The sequence below is a fragment of the Podarcis erhardii genome, assembly GCF_964252035.2.
Source record: "Podarcis erhardii genome assembly, chromosome: 13".
NCBI classification, from domain to species: domain Eukaryota; kingdom Metazoa; phylum Chordata; class Lepidosauria; order Squamata; family Lacertidae; genus Podarcis; species Podarcis erhardii.
In genome coordinates, this window is record NC_138502.1 from 42969772 (window position 1) to 42987695 (window position 17924).

The following is a 17924-nucleotide window of genomic DNA, read 5'->3' on the forward strand; positions in this document are numbered from 1 at the left end:
GACATTGCATTGAGGATGCCATATTTGAAATGGGTAGTTTGGGTGCTTTATTTTTTTACTCTGCTTAATCAAATGCAAAAATATACTATGGCTTTACATTTTATTTTTTAAAACAAAATATTAATACAGTAATTTTACATGTTTGGCTTGTGTAGAAGTATACAATTACAATAAAGAAAAAGTGTTTTGTGGTTTGTATATTATTTTGATGCCTATCATTCTAAAAAATTAGAAATGACCATTGTTCTAAAACCTTGTTTGGTTGTTCATTATAAACTCATCTAAAGCACTTCATTTTAATCATAGTTATACTTGACTAGATTATGTTAAATCAGTATACTATTGATGAAGAGTTGCTTTTATTCCATTTTTTGCAACAAAATGGCTGTCAACAAATTCAGTCCTGTTTCTTGGCCCTATAGATATGTTGAAATCAGAGATTTAGGGATATATAATGAGTATCCTGTAATTTTATTGGTTGCAATGTGAATTATATTCCAAAATGACTGTTTTTGGTCTTTCCCAAAACATCTACATAAAATCTGATTTTGAGGCTTTGCATCTCCAGCAATTATTGTGAGTTGTTACTTACATTTTGAATTGTGTGTACATATATGTATTTATGTAGTGCTGGGTAACATTGATATTGGATATTAAAAGCAATTTCTTTAGAATCCACTGATATTAGTTTAGGTGGCATTTTAGTTCATAGGCATCTCTATTAATCTCTTTCTGGTTCCTGGCCTATATCTCTCCCTCATTTCCTTATAAATGTGCCAGATTTATCTTTGAAACCTGCTATTATTCTATAAAATTTGCCTATTGGCCCTTTTATTATTTGAGGACATAAAGAGAATTGTATTTGTTTTCTAGTTTTGATTCTTTATATATATTTTTTACTAGCCTGGAGGTAATGAAGGAGCCAGTCTCAACAAACTGTGCCCACATCTTCTGCAGGTAAGCCCTTTTTTCAGATTTTGTATGTAGAAGTTTCAAGAAATAGTTGTATGGAAATTACTAGAACCATGTTGCTTACATGGTACAAATGTATTTGGCAACATACTTTCCTCCTAGAAAGGTTAAGTCATTAAACATGCTTATCTAAAAGTTGAGTCAAGCCAGATTCCTTTCACTCCGTGTGGTACTTTGATCTCTTCCAATAATATAATAATCATTCCTCCTCTCCCCAACTTATACAAACCACTTCCTCTCCAAAAATCATTTTGGAACAATCTTAGTGATTTGTAAGCTTGTTATATCTTAATCTCAGCTACCATACTGGAAAAATTCTTGTTGTTATTTCTGATTCATACTACCTATAATTCACTGTGACTCCTTGTTATGTTTATGTTGTGCCTGTAAATTACTGCACAAACTTTGAATAGTAATATTTTTTTAAAAAGCCATAGAATCATTTCTACAGTAATTCCTGATGGAAGGACTTGAGATAAACAAAAGCTAAGAAATTATGTAAAGGAGGCAACATTTTGCTACACTGGTAAGCATGGAGAGCTGGTATATTGATTCTTTTCCTTCCTTGGGGTCCAGTTGAGGCAGAGTATGGAGGATCACATGCCTCTGAAACTGTTGTGAGTAAGCAGTTTGTTTTGGTTCAAACTGGCAAAAGAAAGCAGTGGTGGTAACTGAGCTTGACAGAGGTGTGTGTACATGGTGGTCAAGCCAACAAGAGCTTAGTAGGGTGCCCCACACTTCAGATAAAGACCAGTATTCACACCTAGACTTCCTTTTTCTTTTCTAGTTTCTGCATGTTTAAGCTCCTTAAACAGAAGAAGGGTGCGGTACGGTGTCCACTTTGCAATGCCAAAGTCACCAAAAGGTAAGTTCCTCATGACAAAATTTAATTAGAATAGGATGAAACAACTATGCAACTAAGCACACTGCGGTGCAGACCCAGGATAACAGTTTCAACAATAGGCAGATAACTAGAGCCTTCTGCAATGAGAACACACCTGTGGAAGAACTTTTTTTATATATAAATATTTATTAGTTTCAAAATTAATACATTATAACAGAAAAGAAAAGAAAAGAAAAAAACAGGAATACAAAAATACAAAAATTAAAAACAATTTAGGAACAAGAAAAAACAAAAAAACCCCATATGAATTCCATTTACATATTTTCTTTTACCTTACTTTCCAGACCTCCTCATACCACCCTTTCTTATATTCCAATTCAGATTGTTTGTTGAGCAAATCCTTTCCATTAGGTCTTACTTATTTCAAATCCTTATTTTCTATCTCTTAAGCATTACAGCTGAAAACCACTTAGTTACTTTCCAACATCTCTCTAACATTCCTTAATTTTACAGTGTTTCTGCAAATAGTCTTTAAACTTCTTCCACTCTTCTTCCACCGACTCTTTTCCCTGGTCTCGGATTCTGCCGGTCATTTCTGCCAAACCCATGTAATCAATCATCTTCATCTGCCATTCTTCCAGAGTGGGTAGATCTTGTGTCTTCCACACCTGTGGAAGAACTTTCAATGCCTGAAGAGAGGCACAGCTATGGTTATCTCCCCAACCCATGGCAATTAAGCTCAAAAACTGCTCCTGTACATTTTTCAAATCTAATTAGTGCCGTTGTGAGTGTATAAATACCTTGGTGAATGAGTCTTGTTAATGTGTGGGGGAGTGTGGATAAACAGGGTGGCCCTCCCCATTTTTGCATTGGCTCCACCCACCAGCTACACGTGTCTCTTGGGCTGAAAACAGTTCTGCATCTCTACCTAAATTTTGATCAGGACCCTGTTGTTTTTATTATGGCTTGCTGTTTTTACACCAAAGGACTCTTGGAGTAAATGGGTATGAAACAGCAAGTGCAATACCTACTGTCTCTTGGGTTATTATAAAGTGAGTAATTCTTTAATTAGACAAAAGCCTGCAGCATCTTAGAAATTCAAGGATCTACTGCTTGGAAACCTTTCTTATTACTTATTCCACTTCCCCAATCCAGTCCCCTGAGCCCTGTCTCAGGTGACTGTAGATAAAAACGTCTATTTCATCTTCTTGACTACATATCTTTGTTGTCTTTATTTTTTTCAGAAGTCTATGGGAAGATGTCCGATTTAAGCAAGTAATCAAAGTGGTGCTGGAAGCCATCCGTGCTTTTGAACATGATACAGGGCTCAAGTGTAGGTATTATGTATCTCCATGAACTACTGAGACTTGCTAGGCTGGGGGAGGGCAAGCTGGGTCAGTTAGAATTCCGCCCCCCCCCCCGTCTTCTTGTGGTGCAGAACTGCACAACTGATTTTCTGCATCCTTAAATAAATCCCAAGATGATAGTTTTGCCTTATAAAGTTCTAAATGATTTGGTCTATACTAGTTCATCTTCTGGCATCCTATCTCAACCTCTAAGACAGGTGGGGAAACTGTCTCAACTTGAATTCCCATCAGCCCTGCCAGCAAGGCAAATGGTCAGGGATGATGGGAGTTGTAGTCCCAACAACATTTAGAGGGCCACTCCCTGCTCTAAGGTGTCAAACAGTACCCTTTGAAATGCATATTTCTTACCTTGGCTTCATAGAACCAGATTGAATACAGGACGTGGCCATTTTAGGTGTGTCCAATTGACACACAATTGCTGACACATGAGTCCTTGTGGACCTGGAAGAAGGCAGAACGGGGGCAGGGTGTACTTATATGTTCTCCGCTGACATGTACAGGGGCCGGGAATAGAACCCCCATGTGAAATGGTTGCTGCTTGTTGTGGGAGAAGAAGACATTAGTCTACAACCTTGGAGCCCTTCCTCTTGAAGTAGAGCAAAGTTTGAGCCTGGGTGCCTTCCAGAGATGATATACAGTGGTACCTCGGGTTAAGAACTTAATTCGTTCCGGAGGTCTGTTCTTAACCTGAAACTGTTCTTAACCTGAAGCACCACTTTAGCTAATGGGGCCTCCTGCTGCCGCCGCGCCACTGGAGCACGATTTCTGTTCTCATCCTGAAGCAAAGTTCTTAACCCAAGGTAATATTTCTGGGTTAGCGGAGTCTGTAACCTGAAGCGTATGTAACCCGAGGTACCACTGACCACTGTAGTACCTTTGTATTTGGACAACTGTATGATAACTAGGAGTGAGTAAGCATTTTGGTTTTGCAGTGTTTTAGAAACAGGAGTCTTTTAAAAATCTATATAAAATTATGGTAAATGAAGCTTGCATTCTGCAAATGTTACATATTGCTTGCCCCCAGTGGAAATGCCCCCCTTCCCCAAATCCAAGTCCAAAGGCAGCAGAATTCCAGAACCATAATGTTTTATATGCAGCTTGGCTTGCTTTGTGCTGCAAAGCTCACCTCTTATTAAGAGGTTGACTTCATGTCCCAGGTTTTTGAGATGAAGGGTTTGCTTCTTGATTATCTTAATCTTCTCAGTTTCAGATGATCTGTGTTTCCCTAAGAAAGCTTTAGAAGATGCTTCTGCTTCTGTTTCATGGAAAGAAAAACAAGTCATTGATTGCAAAGGCTACAGGGACAGACTGAAGAGAGTGAAGGAAGTGAAAAAGAGAAATGCTAGCTTGGTAACAGTGTTTTCTCTCCTTTTGCCTGCTATCCTAATGATATTTAAAGAGCTATCCAACCCCTTGAACCACTATGTTGGAGAAGGTTTGGTGAGATAGAGGTGCCTCTCCGTGGCACTGCTGGTGAGGAATGCCCTGATGTGCCCACCCAAATGGTGGGTATGTGGAAACTATGACTGGCAGTAGCCAGTGGAAACCCCCAGAATGCCTGGCAGTAGCCAGTGGAAACCCCCAGAAACCCCAAATATTGTGCCTGGACTGGCACAATATTTGCTGAATCCTGAGCTGGCTCTGTTGCCATTATGTGATAGCAGCAGACCTGATCCAGTCCTCTTCATTGTGCCAGCCTGATTGCTCATGTAGCAAAGAGGATTTTCCTTTTTTCCCCCCCATCATGTGGCTGAGTGCAGCGTACTTGGGGTTATCAGATGGACTCCCATCTGGGTGTTGACCAAATACAGACCCGCTTAGCTTTAGCAAGATGGCTTCAAATTGATTTGCTTAGACTATAAAATTATAAACAGCACTTGAGTTGGACTCCGAGGCTGTGAAAAGTGCTAGTATATAATCACTCCCTTTAGAATAACTATTTATTTTTTAAAAGCATCTGAATGAAAGCTGTTTTTATTGCTTTGGAGTATTGAAGCTATAATGCATTTTAATTGTCATTGAAATTACCGCTGTGAGGGATATTTTTCCATGCTAATGTGTTTCAGGGAAGCTTCAAAGAGTAACTGTTAAAAAGGGACACTGCAGACTAAAGCAGAGGTTTGTTATAACCGAATGGTTTTGGCATTGCAGTAACCTTCAAGAAACTGGGAGATAAAAGTTAACTGGTCACCACAATTAAATTTCCCTTTTTGTTTTCCCACTCTGCCTTTCTCTGGCTCCTGACCTGCCTTAAAGTCAGATCTTGTTGGTGGCTAATCATGAGTGCCATTGTCTTAAAGGTAGGCACATCAGTTAAAGGGGAGGAACCCAATCCACATCGAGGCAGCTGACCAAGGAAATATAAGAAAATTGCAATGGTTTGAGTAGGCTGATTAGCCCATAACAAAATGAAAGGGAACACTGGTGTAGATGGGTAAGGGAAGTAAAATAGGACAAGTCTGGCAAGCCAAGGGAAGAGTACTCAGGTGAACAGCTGGTCAACTAAATATCCAGTAGAGGTAAGCTTATATTTGAACTTCAGAAAGCTGGCCTAGAATCCTATTAAGACCTGAGAAATAAGTAGAGGAGCTGTGCAAGGTGGAGCCAAAGGATGTCTGAGGCACACTTATTCTCTTTTGGACCTTTGGGCACCAGCAACACTTGACAAGGAGGAAGGAAACTTGGCATGATCTGCTATATTCAGATATCCTCCCATCACCATTATTCAGGTTAAAGTGTTGCCCATAATAAGATACCTCCTATAGATTAAATAGCCTTATTGGATTGATGCAGCTTATTTCCCTCGTGCTGCCAGGCCTAGACCAATTCTGTATTTGTCTAGCCATCTGCAATCCTCTAGTCAAGGAATATTTCGGAGGTCTCACCCAACCAGGCTTGGTAATTTAATATAGCTATTGACCTTAGTATAGATCGCAGTGTTTTTCTTTTTGATGAGTAGAAAATGTTTCTCCCAACCCTAAGGAGGCCAGCACTGGTGTTCTACATTAAAGTTTTCATTCAAGATCTTATACAAACTTGTATCAGTATAACTTGTGTGTGAGAGGGAAACCCTCCTCAAGCATTCACTGCCAAACTTGCAAAGGGGCCTGTGGGAACAGGTGGGGCTCACTCAACTCCTCAGTGATGCCCCATGTGCTGACAGTGCTCCTGCTCAAGTCAGAAGGGGACCTTTTTATGCGTAGAGTAGTAAATGCCTCAAGAGAGCTAGAGTTTCTTCAACATCAGATTTTAAGAGTTCTGTGGTTAAAATAATTATAATTTTGTTATTTGTACCTCACCCATCTGGCTGGGTTCCCCCAGCCACTCTGGGCGGCGTACACCATATATAAAAAATTGTAAAACATCAGTCATTAAAAATTTACTGAAACAGGGCTACCTTCAGATGTCTTCTAGAAGTCAGTTATTTCCTTGACATCTGATGGGAGGGTGTTCCATAGGGCAGGCACCACTACTGAGTAGGCCCTGTAACCTCACTTCTCTCAGGGAGGAAACTGCCAGAAGGCCCTCGGAGCTGGACCTCAGTGTCCAGGCTGAATGATGGGGGTGGAGACGGTCCTTCAGGTACACTGGACTGAGGCTGTTTAGGGCTTTAAAGGTCAATACCAACACTTTGAATTGTGCTCAGAAACGTACTGGGAGCCAATGTAGGTCTTTCAGGACCGGTGTTATATGGTCTCTGTGGCCTCTCCCAGTCACCAGTCTAACTGCCGCATTCCGGCTTAGTTGCAGTTTCCGGCTCACCTTCAAAGGTAGCCCCATGTAGAGCACATTGCAGTAGTCTAAGCGAGAGATAACTAGAGCATGCACCACTCTGGTGAGACAGTGCATAGGCAGGTAGGGTCTCAGCTGGCATAACAGATGGAGCTGGTAGACAGCTGCCCTGGACACAGAATTGGCCTGTGCTTCCATGGACAGCTGTGAGTCCAAAAAGACTCCTAGGCTGCACACCTGGTCCTTCAGGGGCACAGTTGCCCCATTCAGGACCAGGGAGTCCCTCACACCTGCCTGTTCTCCCAAAACAGTACTTCTGTCAGTCAAGATTCAACCTCAATCCGTTAGCCTCCAACTGCCTCCAGACACTACCACAGGACATTCACTGCCTTCACTGGTTCTGATTTAAAAGAGAGGTAGAGCTGGGTATCAACCACATACTGGTGACCATCCAGCCCCAACCCCCTGGTGATCTCTCACAGCGGCTTCATATAGATGTTGAAAAGTACAGGGGGGACTCAGTTTTGTGATGAATACAGGGACCTAAAGACTAGACTGCATCTGGATTGCATGTTAATGTCTGTAGGCCCCTAACAGCATCTTCTGTGCTTCCCTTAGGAAGGTGAGACCTCCAACTTGCCATTAGATGGTGGAACAAGGCGCTCCCTGAGAAAGAAAAGCAATTCCAGTAAAGCTGCTGTGTTTGAAATTGGTAAGTGTTTCAACAAATGGGGTCAGTCAGAATAGCAGGAGTTAGAACAATAATACTTATCTGTTGTCATCTGCTGAAAGTAGCATCTTTGTATCCCTAAACGTGCCTGGTTTTTTTTTGTTTTACTACTTTTTCTTCAATAGTGTCCCCTTTTTTGGTAATTACGACAAGGAATGGTGAATCTTGGTGCGTCCTAAAAGAAGAATTGCTTACTGCTCTAACTTGTCCCAGATCGCCTAGTGGACACAGCTGAACAGGGTTTGAACTTACTGCAAACATACTGTAAACAAGTATGCTCCTGCATGCTGCTTAATTGCTCCCACACTGGTTGCTTTGCCTGGAGCTGGGGAAAACAGTGAGGCTTGGCATAACAGTATGTGTGAACCGAGACTCATGATTTGTTTCTCTCCAACATCTCTTGAGTGGTAAGCCAAGAACAAACCTTGGCTTCCACTTGTGGTTTGTTTGGGGAGAAACTGAACCATAACCTCTGATGTTCGTTCCTGTTCTAGGCAGGTCTAGTGCAAAGAAGGGTGATGCTTGCTCAGAGCAAGCCATGGTTTATTGCTTATTGTGGCATGCAAGCCACTCTCTGCCTTGGTTTCCCAAGACCAAATCCTGCCCAAACTTAACTTTCTGGGCCCTAATCCAGGTACACTGTTCACATTCCAGTGGACTGCCTGCCAGCATATATTTTTTATTTAAATGTTTCTATGAGCTGTATTGCTGATTCAGTCAACCTGGATTTTACGGAATATTTGAGGGAAAGCATTAGGTTCTGCACAGAGTGGCTACGATCCTGCTAAACCTTAGCCAACAATGCTAATTGTGGTTTTTGAATCCCCTTTTTGTCAAAATTATAATAGTAAACCTTGTTCATTTAAGGATCAGACTCTTCTGAAGATGCATTTAAGAAGACCGATACAATCAGATGGTGAGTAGAGCCATCAATTTAAATTGTCAGTACCTTTTTGTTTACAGTATTCATCCCCCCCCCCCCCGCTGCATCTTGGTGGTACACTACCATGCTTTGCAGATGTTCCTTTAATACTTACTAGTGCTAATGGCCCTCTGGATCTGTGAATTGCAGCTGTGCAGTACAGGTAAGAGGAAAAAACAACTCTCATGCCTTGTTACTCTGTAGCATCCTATGAAGATAAGTGTTCTGCAATGGCTGTTTCTTGGTCTTCTCTCTGATAAGTGCTTACACTTTCTGTGTGGAATGTTTACTGTTCCTCCACCTCCTATTCTCTGGGCTCTTTATCGATATGTGAATGGAAGGAAAGGTGAACAGGGTACAGGGTGGTATTTTTCAGAAAGCTTGGTTCAGCCCAGGGACAACTGGCTATTGACTTCTAGTTTATTTTGAAGACCCAGAACCTGTGAAGTAGATCATTAATAAATTTATTGTTCTAATCTGCACTTATATCTAGGGCTCAGAAGATGGCACTAAGTTAATTATAAATGGCAAAAAAAGAAAAAAATAGATAGCATGTACTTGCTTAATCACAACTACTTGTTCAGTGCAAGATTTTAAACTGTCTTCTGAATCCCTAGTGCAGTGGAGCAGCTCCTGGGGGTGTTTCTGTTTGACCCAATTTAGACATGTTAAAAAATAGTTTGTTTTTATATCAGTGAACCTTGGCCTCACATGAGGGGAGGAGATTTAAAGCTTCCATTTCTTGTTAGGAACAAAGCATAGTTACTGCTTTGGCTCAACTTAAACAAATGCTGATTTGTTCAAGACAGTTTGTCAACAAGGCAGGGTGTTATTTGTGTGATAACTTGCCTTGCTAACAAATTTTGGTTTGAACAAACCACCGTTTTTCATTCAGAGCAAGCAACGAACAATGGTTTGTACTTAACCAGGAACAGAAGCATTAAGTCTTCTCTTACACACAAGTGTGTTATCCTGCTTCCTGTGCTTGCAACAAACTATGGTTTGTTGCAAGTAAATTTGGTCTATTTGTCTGAGATTTTTAAAATTCTCAACAGGGCTCTTTTGGTCAAACTCTTTTAGTCAAACTCATGATAGAACATAAATAGGATTTTGTTTAGTATATGAATGACCCCCCCCCCCACAGTATTCTGGGCCAAGGAAAGCAGACATCTGTTCTCAATATGAATTATGTATCATTTTATATATTTAGTTTTCCATCCAGTTTAGAGCCTTTTGAGGATGAAACTGTGCTGTTTAACCATGCATCTGGTCTTACATATGAAAACTCATGCCATAAGAAATTCACTTTATAATTTTAAGTTTCATGCTGCAAAGCAAAGACCACCACTGGACACACATCTGGGGTTGCTAACAAAGAAAAAATAGGGCCAGTGCAGACCCTGCTGCCCATCAGTTGTTTGTTCCTTGCTCTGCTCGTTCCAGGAGTTGTGGGAAGGTGAGTAAGTAGCTCTCTCTCAACCTACCACCCCCAAACCAAGGGCTGGATCCAGAGTAAGTTAACTGTACTTAGGTTCCCCAGAGTAAGTTAACTGTACTTAGGTTCCATAGATTCAATGGGAACCAAGCACAGCAAGAGAAGAGTCCCTGTGAAAAGGCCACAATTACTACATTTCTTGTTAAGTACAAGGAACAATGGCAGAGATAGCGTATGCAGTGCATTCCAATGTTCCAAACTATAACTCCCATGATCCAGGGAAGTCAAAGGGAAAGTACCAAATACATTATATTTCAGGCCACCATCTTTGAACCATAAATTCTACTCACAATAGTGCAGGAGGGAGAAACCATTTAAAGGCTACCTTAAAAGAGCTCCACACTTGCGGCTGTTCTTCCCTGAATGTAAAATGATTTTCTTACTACTTCTACGGTTTAGTGCAATTTAAACTTTTGTAGGTCTTCCTTGCTTTAATCTGAGGCATAATAGGGTTGCCTTGTCCAGATCTACAAATCTGGGAAGCCTAATTTGCATAGTATGCCTTTTTGCTAAGTATGTAAATGCCCTGCTTTTATGTAAAAATGTGTTTTTAAATTGAATTATAAATATTTAAAATTGCAACATGTTTGCATGCAACTCAATGAAGCACAAGGCTCCTGCAAGCAGTTGAACACTGAATTTGGGCTGGAAGGGGCTCTGAGGAGGTACTGGAACTTGATTGACCTGAGGTGTATCGAGTTGCAACTAACTTTAATTAAATCTCCCTCTGCCTGGACTGATTGTCTAAACAGATAGACCTTTACAGATTTTTTTCGTTGGTGCTTTTCATGGAGCTATTGCTATAGAGGAAGTTTATCTCTTTCCTTTCCCCCTCAGATGCTGAATAGAAATGTAGTGACTATCCCATAATGCAGAGGTACTCAACATGGTGCCCTCCGTAATTTTTAGACTGCAACTCCCATCAGCCCAATAAGCATGGTCAGTGGTCCTGGATCATGGGAGTTATAGTTCGGAACATTGGAATGCACTGCATATGCTATCTCTGCCATCGTTCCTTGTACTTAACAAGAAATGTAGTAATTGTGGCCTTTTCACAGGGACTCTTCTCTTGCTGTGCTTGGTTCCCATTGAATCTATGGAACCTAAGTACAGTTAACTTACTCTGGGGAACCTAAGTACAGTTAACTTACTCTGGATCCAGCCCTTGGTTTGGGGGTGGTAGGTTGAGAGAGAGCTACTTACTCACCTTCCAGGAGTTTATCTGTTATGCAGTGTTTCTCAAACTTGGGTCCCCAGCTGTTGTTGGACTACAACTCCCATCATCTCTAGCTAGCAGGACCAGAGGTGAGGGTTGGTGGGAGTAGTAGTCCAACAACAGCTGGGGATCCAAGTTTGAGAAGCACAGCTTTATAGGCTAAAAAAAAATCAAAATACTATCTCACTGCCACCTGTTATTTGTTTGTGTGGGAATTACTTCTGCATTGGAGAAAGGGTCCAGTGGCAAAATGATGAAAAAAGGGGCACTGAGTTCAGAAACTAGTGCCTGAAGCACAGGTGCTTAGTTGTAGCCGTCACATGTGTGATGATTATCACATTGGGAGAGGCCAACCAGACCACCTCCCGTTGCGACAGTCGCCTGCCAGGCGGCACAGCTTTGGGAGATGTTGCGCAGGGACTTCCCGCCAGACCTCCTCTGCCCCCTCAAAATTATGGGGGCTGAGCCCCATCGCAGCAGACATTGGGGGGGGGGTCTGTAGAAGCCTCAGCCCCATAGAGTTGGTGCACCTGACCTGAAGGAAGATTGGGTGGAGAAGACGGAGGCAAGGAAAAAATGTAGGTGGAACAGGCAGGGAACTGAAAAAGGAGGCAATGGAGCAAGTGGCGATCAGAGAAACTTGTGCACATGGCCAAGGGTTGATTGCCGAAAATAGGCAGGTGATTGGGTGGGAAATTTAGAGTGGCATTGTGAGGACTGAACGTGTCATGCTGATTTGCTCTAACAGGGTCAATTTGTGAAGGATAACAGGACTGCATGTGCTTCTTATGGCTATCTTGCTCCCGTTGAGGATTAAAATTTGACTCTGTTGCTCCCATGGCTTGTGAATAAAGATCAGAGCCACACAAATCCAGTTCTGCAAAGCACAAGTTATTCTACAGTAGCTTGTCTCAATTGTAGCAAGGTCAGACTTTGCAGTTGCAGCTCTAGTCAGTGAGACCTTTGCTACTGTCTCTCCCTGCTGAAGTGTTTCAGTGGATTTTTTACTTTTCTTTTTTGCCACTGTTGTTGGTGCTGTGCATGAATCTTTAACATCTTTTCTTTGACACTCAGTGGGGGTAGTTGCATAGCTATACAAAATTCATAAACATCAGATCAATATATTCCTACGCTACAAAAAATTCTTTTAACAGTCAGGGATGTCAAAGGATAATGCACACTTTAGACCAGGTGTGGTTAACCTGTGGCTGACTATTGGTCATGCTGATTGAGGCTGATGGGAGGAGTAGCCCGATAACCTAGGAGACCCATAGTTTATCCACCTCTGCTTTAGTCACAAATAAACTCTCCCCACTCAAGCAGCCAATATATCAAAATATTGTGGCGTATCATAAAAGCAACCAAATTCACCCTAAAACCAACAAAGCTAAAAGAGAAGGACCAGCCTACAGGACCATTTAGCAGGTACATACAGTTTACTACAGCACAATAGAGCTCTCATACCTCTCAAAAAATAAATTTAAAAAATGGCCCACTGACCACAGTTTAGAAAGAGAGTAGGAAAAAAGGAGATACATTTCTCACTACTTCTCCAAGTAGCATGTTAAAAGGAGCAATGGATTCTGGTGGTAGCTGTTAATTTATAGCTCAGCCTGCAGCATTTATGACACACATCTGAATTGAGAGGGTGAAGGAACTACAGCCTGGGCCACTCACTGGGCTTCAGGCAAGTTGTCTTGTGAGTCAGCTGGTCTTCTCAGATGCAACAGGAGAGATATGCCAGAGCTTGGAACTAGTAGAGTTTCTTTTCCCACTTCTTTGTTCCTGTGCTTAGTTGGCATCTGCCTCAAGACTTCTTTAGATGACCATCATGTAATGGAAGATAGGTCAACTGCATGCTGCCTGGTTCATCCAACAGCTGTATTATTGGAAATTTAAAAGGGATGGGCCAAAGAGAGCAACTCTTGCCAGCTCTTAATTGGTTACAGAAATCCTGGTACCCAGTGGAACAGCTGTAGTTGCTTGGGAGATGCCATATGTCATTCCCACCTTCTGTTGTCCATCTTTCCTCACTTCTGGATTTCCTGAAACAAATTGGAAGAATGGGGCGGGGGTGCGTGCATGAAGTATGGACACAGTATAGAGGCATTGTGATTAAAATTTATTTATTGAATTTTTTACTTGCCCTTCACAAGGTCCTAGGATGCTGTACAGCAATTTAAGACACAACTTTATAATTTAAAACAAATACAATCAAAAGAAAAGGACAGGTTGTAAACTATATATATCTTGAGTGTCAAAGGCTAGGATAGAGAGATGCGTCTTCAGCATGCAATGAAAGCTACATAATGAAGGTGCCAGATTCATATTTGTGGGGAGGGCATTCAATAACTTGGGAACTCTCACAGAGAAAGTCCTCTTCTGCCTCCTCTGATGATCTTAACAAGTGTCTGCAGGGAAGGAAGTGGTCTTTCACATATCTGAGGCCTAATTTTAAGACTTTGGATAATAATGTGAGCACTTTGAAGGGTTCGTTCTTTCCTGTCCTTATTTACCTGAACCCCTGTACTGGGGTTGTAAACCCTAATGGCAGGAACTTGGTTTTAAGAGTTTGTTTGCAGTTCATCATTTGGTCACCTGGGCATTCTTGTTTCATTCTTCTTCTTCACAGTGTGAGTTTAAGACGTAATTATCCAGCTCGAGTTGATGAAGGGTGTGCCAAGAATGAAAGCCCAAGCCCTTTTCACATGGAGTTTTCTGAGCTGAGTGCTGAAGATGAGACACCATTAAATATCCTAGGTATGAGGATTTTCTCTCGATGGCACCTGAAATAAGAATCCAAATGCCTAGGCATCATGCAGGCTTAGTTCACCACTCTGGGGGGTTTTACTTGTGTCTTGTGAAATTCAGCTAGCACGCTTTTCTTGGGCCTGATTTTTACGACTTGCTGCATTCTCACAGGGAGTCCCAGCACCTGATCACAACTCACTTCTCAAAGAAATAGCCTCCCTTCTGGGAAGGGTTAGGGTAGCTCAACAAGGAACTCTGTTCCTAAGAGAGTGGTGACAGGGCTTGGACTAGCTTAATTGGTGGTGAGAAAAGGCAGCAGTTAAGAAAGGTAGCTGGTGTAAGAGGCAAGCCAATTCCATTTCTAAACTTTTGTATTTTCAGGTGTATGTGATTATTTGGAAGAACTTGGAAACACAGAAGGAACTCTAGCCAGCACTCGAAAGTTAGAAATTCCTGAGAAGAATGCTACTGTGGAAAAGAGTCAGGGTTTGTCTTCTCCAGATCCCTGCTTGGGTAAACCTGACAGGAACTCCAATTCCATGCCAGAGGGCAGTTCTTGCTCTTTACTCAATATGGCACAATTGGCTGATGAAGCCACAAAGCCCACTGCAGATAAACAGGCTGGGCATGATGCAGGAAATGTTAATACGGGGCTGCCTTCTGGAAATAAACATGTCCTGTGTGAAAATGAGGAACAGCTACTGCAGTCACAAACTTCCCCTGAACGTCCTCTGAGTCAAGTCTCTGGGAAGAAGCTGATGCGGAGCATCCAGAAAGTCAAAGCATGGCTGTCTAAAAGCAAGGAGGATCTTTCTCCAAGATCCCTGCAAGATACTCACACACAGGAGGTGGATCAAGATCCAGACTTGTCAGATGGAGACTCTCTGGTCTCCCAGAAGACTGAACAGATTGGATACCAGAAAGTCTTCACAGTGGAATGTGAAGGTGATAGGTCTTTGCCCAAACCAGTTACCTCTAAAGCTGAGGATAAACTATTTGGGAGAACGTACAAGAGGAAACGCAAATCAACCCCTCTTTGGAACAAGAGGGAAACAGTTTGTATCCAAGCAAAGGAGGGCGTTGCTAAGAATACAGAATCCTGTGATGCACCTGTAAAAAGATTATCACGAAAGAGGAAGGCCACATCAGAATTGCTACCAGATGACTTCATTAGGAGGCAAGATGTGGAAGTAAATAGTAGGAGGCCTGGTGGAGATGAAGATACTGCTTTGGAAGAAGGTGGCCAAGCTCCTGCTCTTGTAGATAATAGCCCTGTGGCAGATCAAAAGGAAGTTGAGCTGCTGACTGAATTTCCTGTCAAGGAAGGGCTCTCTGTTTTGGAAACTGATTTAAATGCACCATCTCAGAGTATATGCCAGAAATCACCAGAATCAAACCTTAACCATCTAAAGAAGAAAAGTAACACTTTGAGCAAGATACGTAGACAATTAATCAAGCCTGTTGGCGAATTGCAGTTAATGATGGACAGAAGCTCCAGGTCCCCTGAGAAGGCAAAGATACAGACTAATGATCAGTTAAGGGAAGTTGGCACAAGCCAGGTGCAAGTCAGGCGGAGCAGAAGGCTTCAGTTGTCGACAGAAGATGCCTGGAGGAGAAGTGAGCCAGTAAAGCGAGGAAGGAAACAGTTGGATAAGAGAGAAACAAAGAAGCGTAGGTGGTCTTATGAAGAAAACACGCCAACGCCTTCCGTAGCAGAAAATTACCCCAATGTGTTGCAGGGCAGGCTCCAAAAGGGCCTGTCTTTGTCAGATACCAGCCTGATGGACGTGGAGGGGGATGCAAGTAAAGCTTGTGCTAACCCTCCAGCTTCTCCTCAGGTAGGTGTTGAACAAACCACAGAGGGCAGCAGTCCTTGTTGCATTGTTCCCAGTGCAAGTTCCCAGGACAGCTGCTCACTTCTGCATTTTGCTTCTCCGGAGGTGGAGCAAACCACTTCTGAGGACAAACAGCTCACAGTAGCCCACCAGACGGAGAAGAATGTGTTATGTACCCAGAAACCAGAGGGGGATGAGTTTTGCACAGGGGATATGAAGAGAAGCTGTAAACCCCCTGAAACGAATGATGAAGCTGCAGGAACTTTGGAGGTGAACTCAGAAACTGAGGACAGTGAACTGGATACAAACTTCATGCAGAAGATATTCAATGGCTGCAAACGCCAGTCATTCTTGTTGCATCCAGTAAAGGAATCTGCTGCAGAAATTCAAAAAGAGACACACATTGGCTTGGGGGAAGATGGCAAGGTTGACTGTTTGAAGAAATCAACTTGCATCAATAAATTTTGTGAGGAGAAGAGAGGTGCTGCTGCCTGTGAGGTGAACAGCTCTGTCCAAAGACTGGCATCTTGTGCTACTGGTTTCCTTGATCACGAGAGGAGAACTGAGCACCCCCAGCTTGCCTCACAAACTGCGTTCCCAGATCATCCATCCACACCAGATCAATTAGCCACCAAGAATCCTGACAGTCCCCAGCAAAGTCAAAAGCCAGTAACTAAAAAGAGTATGTCCCCTCAAATTAGGGGAGAAGTTGCAAACTCAAATAACAGCAGCAGCAGCAGTGGAAGCCCAAATGTCTGGAGAAATGTCATCATCCACAGCACCAGTTTAAGTGTCATTAATGAGACACGTTCTAGTATAGACAACTCTGAAGAAGCAGAATCTGAAAGCACTAAAAACAAAGGGCTGGCATTAAACTCTCAGCCAGAATTCATGCAGCCATGTCCTGTAATTTGTCAGCTACCACATTCTGAATTCAGTGGTGAAAAGAGTAGCCCCATGGAACAAAAGCAACTGCATAGTGACACAGAAGAAGCAACCAATAATTGCAATACAGGCACTCCTAAGTGCTTGGTTCACAGTAATAATTTGGAACAGTGCGCTGAGGAGGAGTACCATGGCTTTGAGGTGTCCTCGGAGACACCAGAGGGCTTGCTAGGCCCTGTCATCAGAAGCATAGAGGGCTCACCTAACCTTGGGGAAATAGAGAGGAGTGATAGCTTGGCCATATCTCCTGGCACAGACGAGCAAACCCCACTTAAGGGAGACCTGGGTAGTGGCAACAGAAGAAGTTCCAGGCTGAGCCAAAAAGGCCTCGTTCGCACACAGCAGAGATGGGCACGGAAGCTGCCATCCTCGGAGGAAGATTCTAGCGAAGATGAAGAGTTGCCATCTTTTCAGGCACTGATATTTGGTAAATCGGCAAGCACACCGCTAGAACCATTGAAAAAGAAAAAGACATTGGGAGGGATGCCAGCGCTGAAGAGCAGCAACAAATGTAATGTAGAAACCAAAGATGAGCATGTCTGTCCAAGTCAGGATTCGGAGTGCTCTATGAAGCTGTTTTCTTCCCAGTCACACACAGCTGAGGATTTCCGCAGCAGGCCTCATGACTCAAGACACTTAACTCCAGCTCCCACTTCTAGAGAAAATCTGGAAAGTCTTAGCGGGAATAAAAAAGCCACTCAGCCCAGGGATGAAGTCTCAAAAGATGCTGGACAACAGAAAGATGAACAGCAAGAACAAGTGGATTCAGAATTCAATTTAGGTACGAATACATGTTATTTAAAATTTATGCTATTTTGAATCCCCTACCTTCATATTGAATCCTCTCCCTTTTGCCTCTTATTACCAGTTCAGCTGAAAATGAGGTGTTTTTACACTACAGTGTACTGTTTTATGAGTTAGCTTGTGTCTGCAAGCCATAGGCCCATATATAGAAACAGCTAAGGAGGCGATGGTACCTCTTTTGATATATCCAGTTTAAGGAAGAATCCTGTTTCACTTGAAAGTCTTCATACTGCATTTTAAATGCTAACTGAAATGGAGGTTCTTGTCTCCCCCCCCCCCCCGTAAGTGTGTTTACATTACACTATTGCCCC

The 17924-nt window shown here is 42.4% G+C and overlaps 1 protein-coding gene across 2 annotated transcripts in view; it reads left to right on the plus strand.

The window, feature by feature from the left end:
• The window catches only part of BRCA1 (BRCA1 DNA repair associated), a 53064-nt gene that overhangs the window by 7547 nt on the left and 27593 nt on the right, over nt 1-17924 (plus strand). For both annotated transcript variants that reach the window (XM_081837589.1, XM_081837590.1), the window contains exons 3-10: nt 904-957; nt 1760-1837; nt 3061-3149; nt 4388-4533; nt 7534-7627; nt 8513-8561; nt 13911-14038; nt 14411-17590. In XM_081837589.1, the coding sequence (XP_081693715.1) occupies nt 904-957; nt 1760-1837; nt 3061-3149; nt 4388-4533; nt 7534-7627; nt 8513-8561; nt 13911-14038; nt 14411-17590 (3818 nt within the window). The remainder of the gene's footprint in view (nt 1-903; nt 958-1759; nt 1838-3060; nt 3150-4387; nt 4534-7533; nt 7628-8512; nt 8562-13910; nt 14039-14410; nt 17591-17924) is intronic.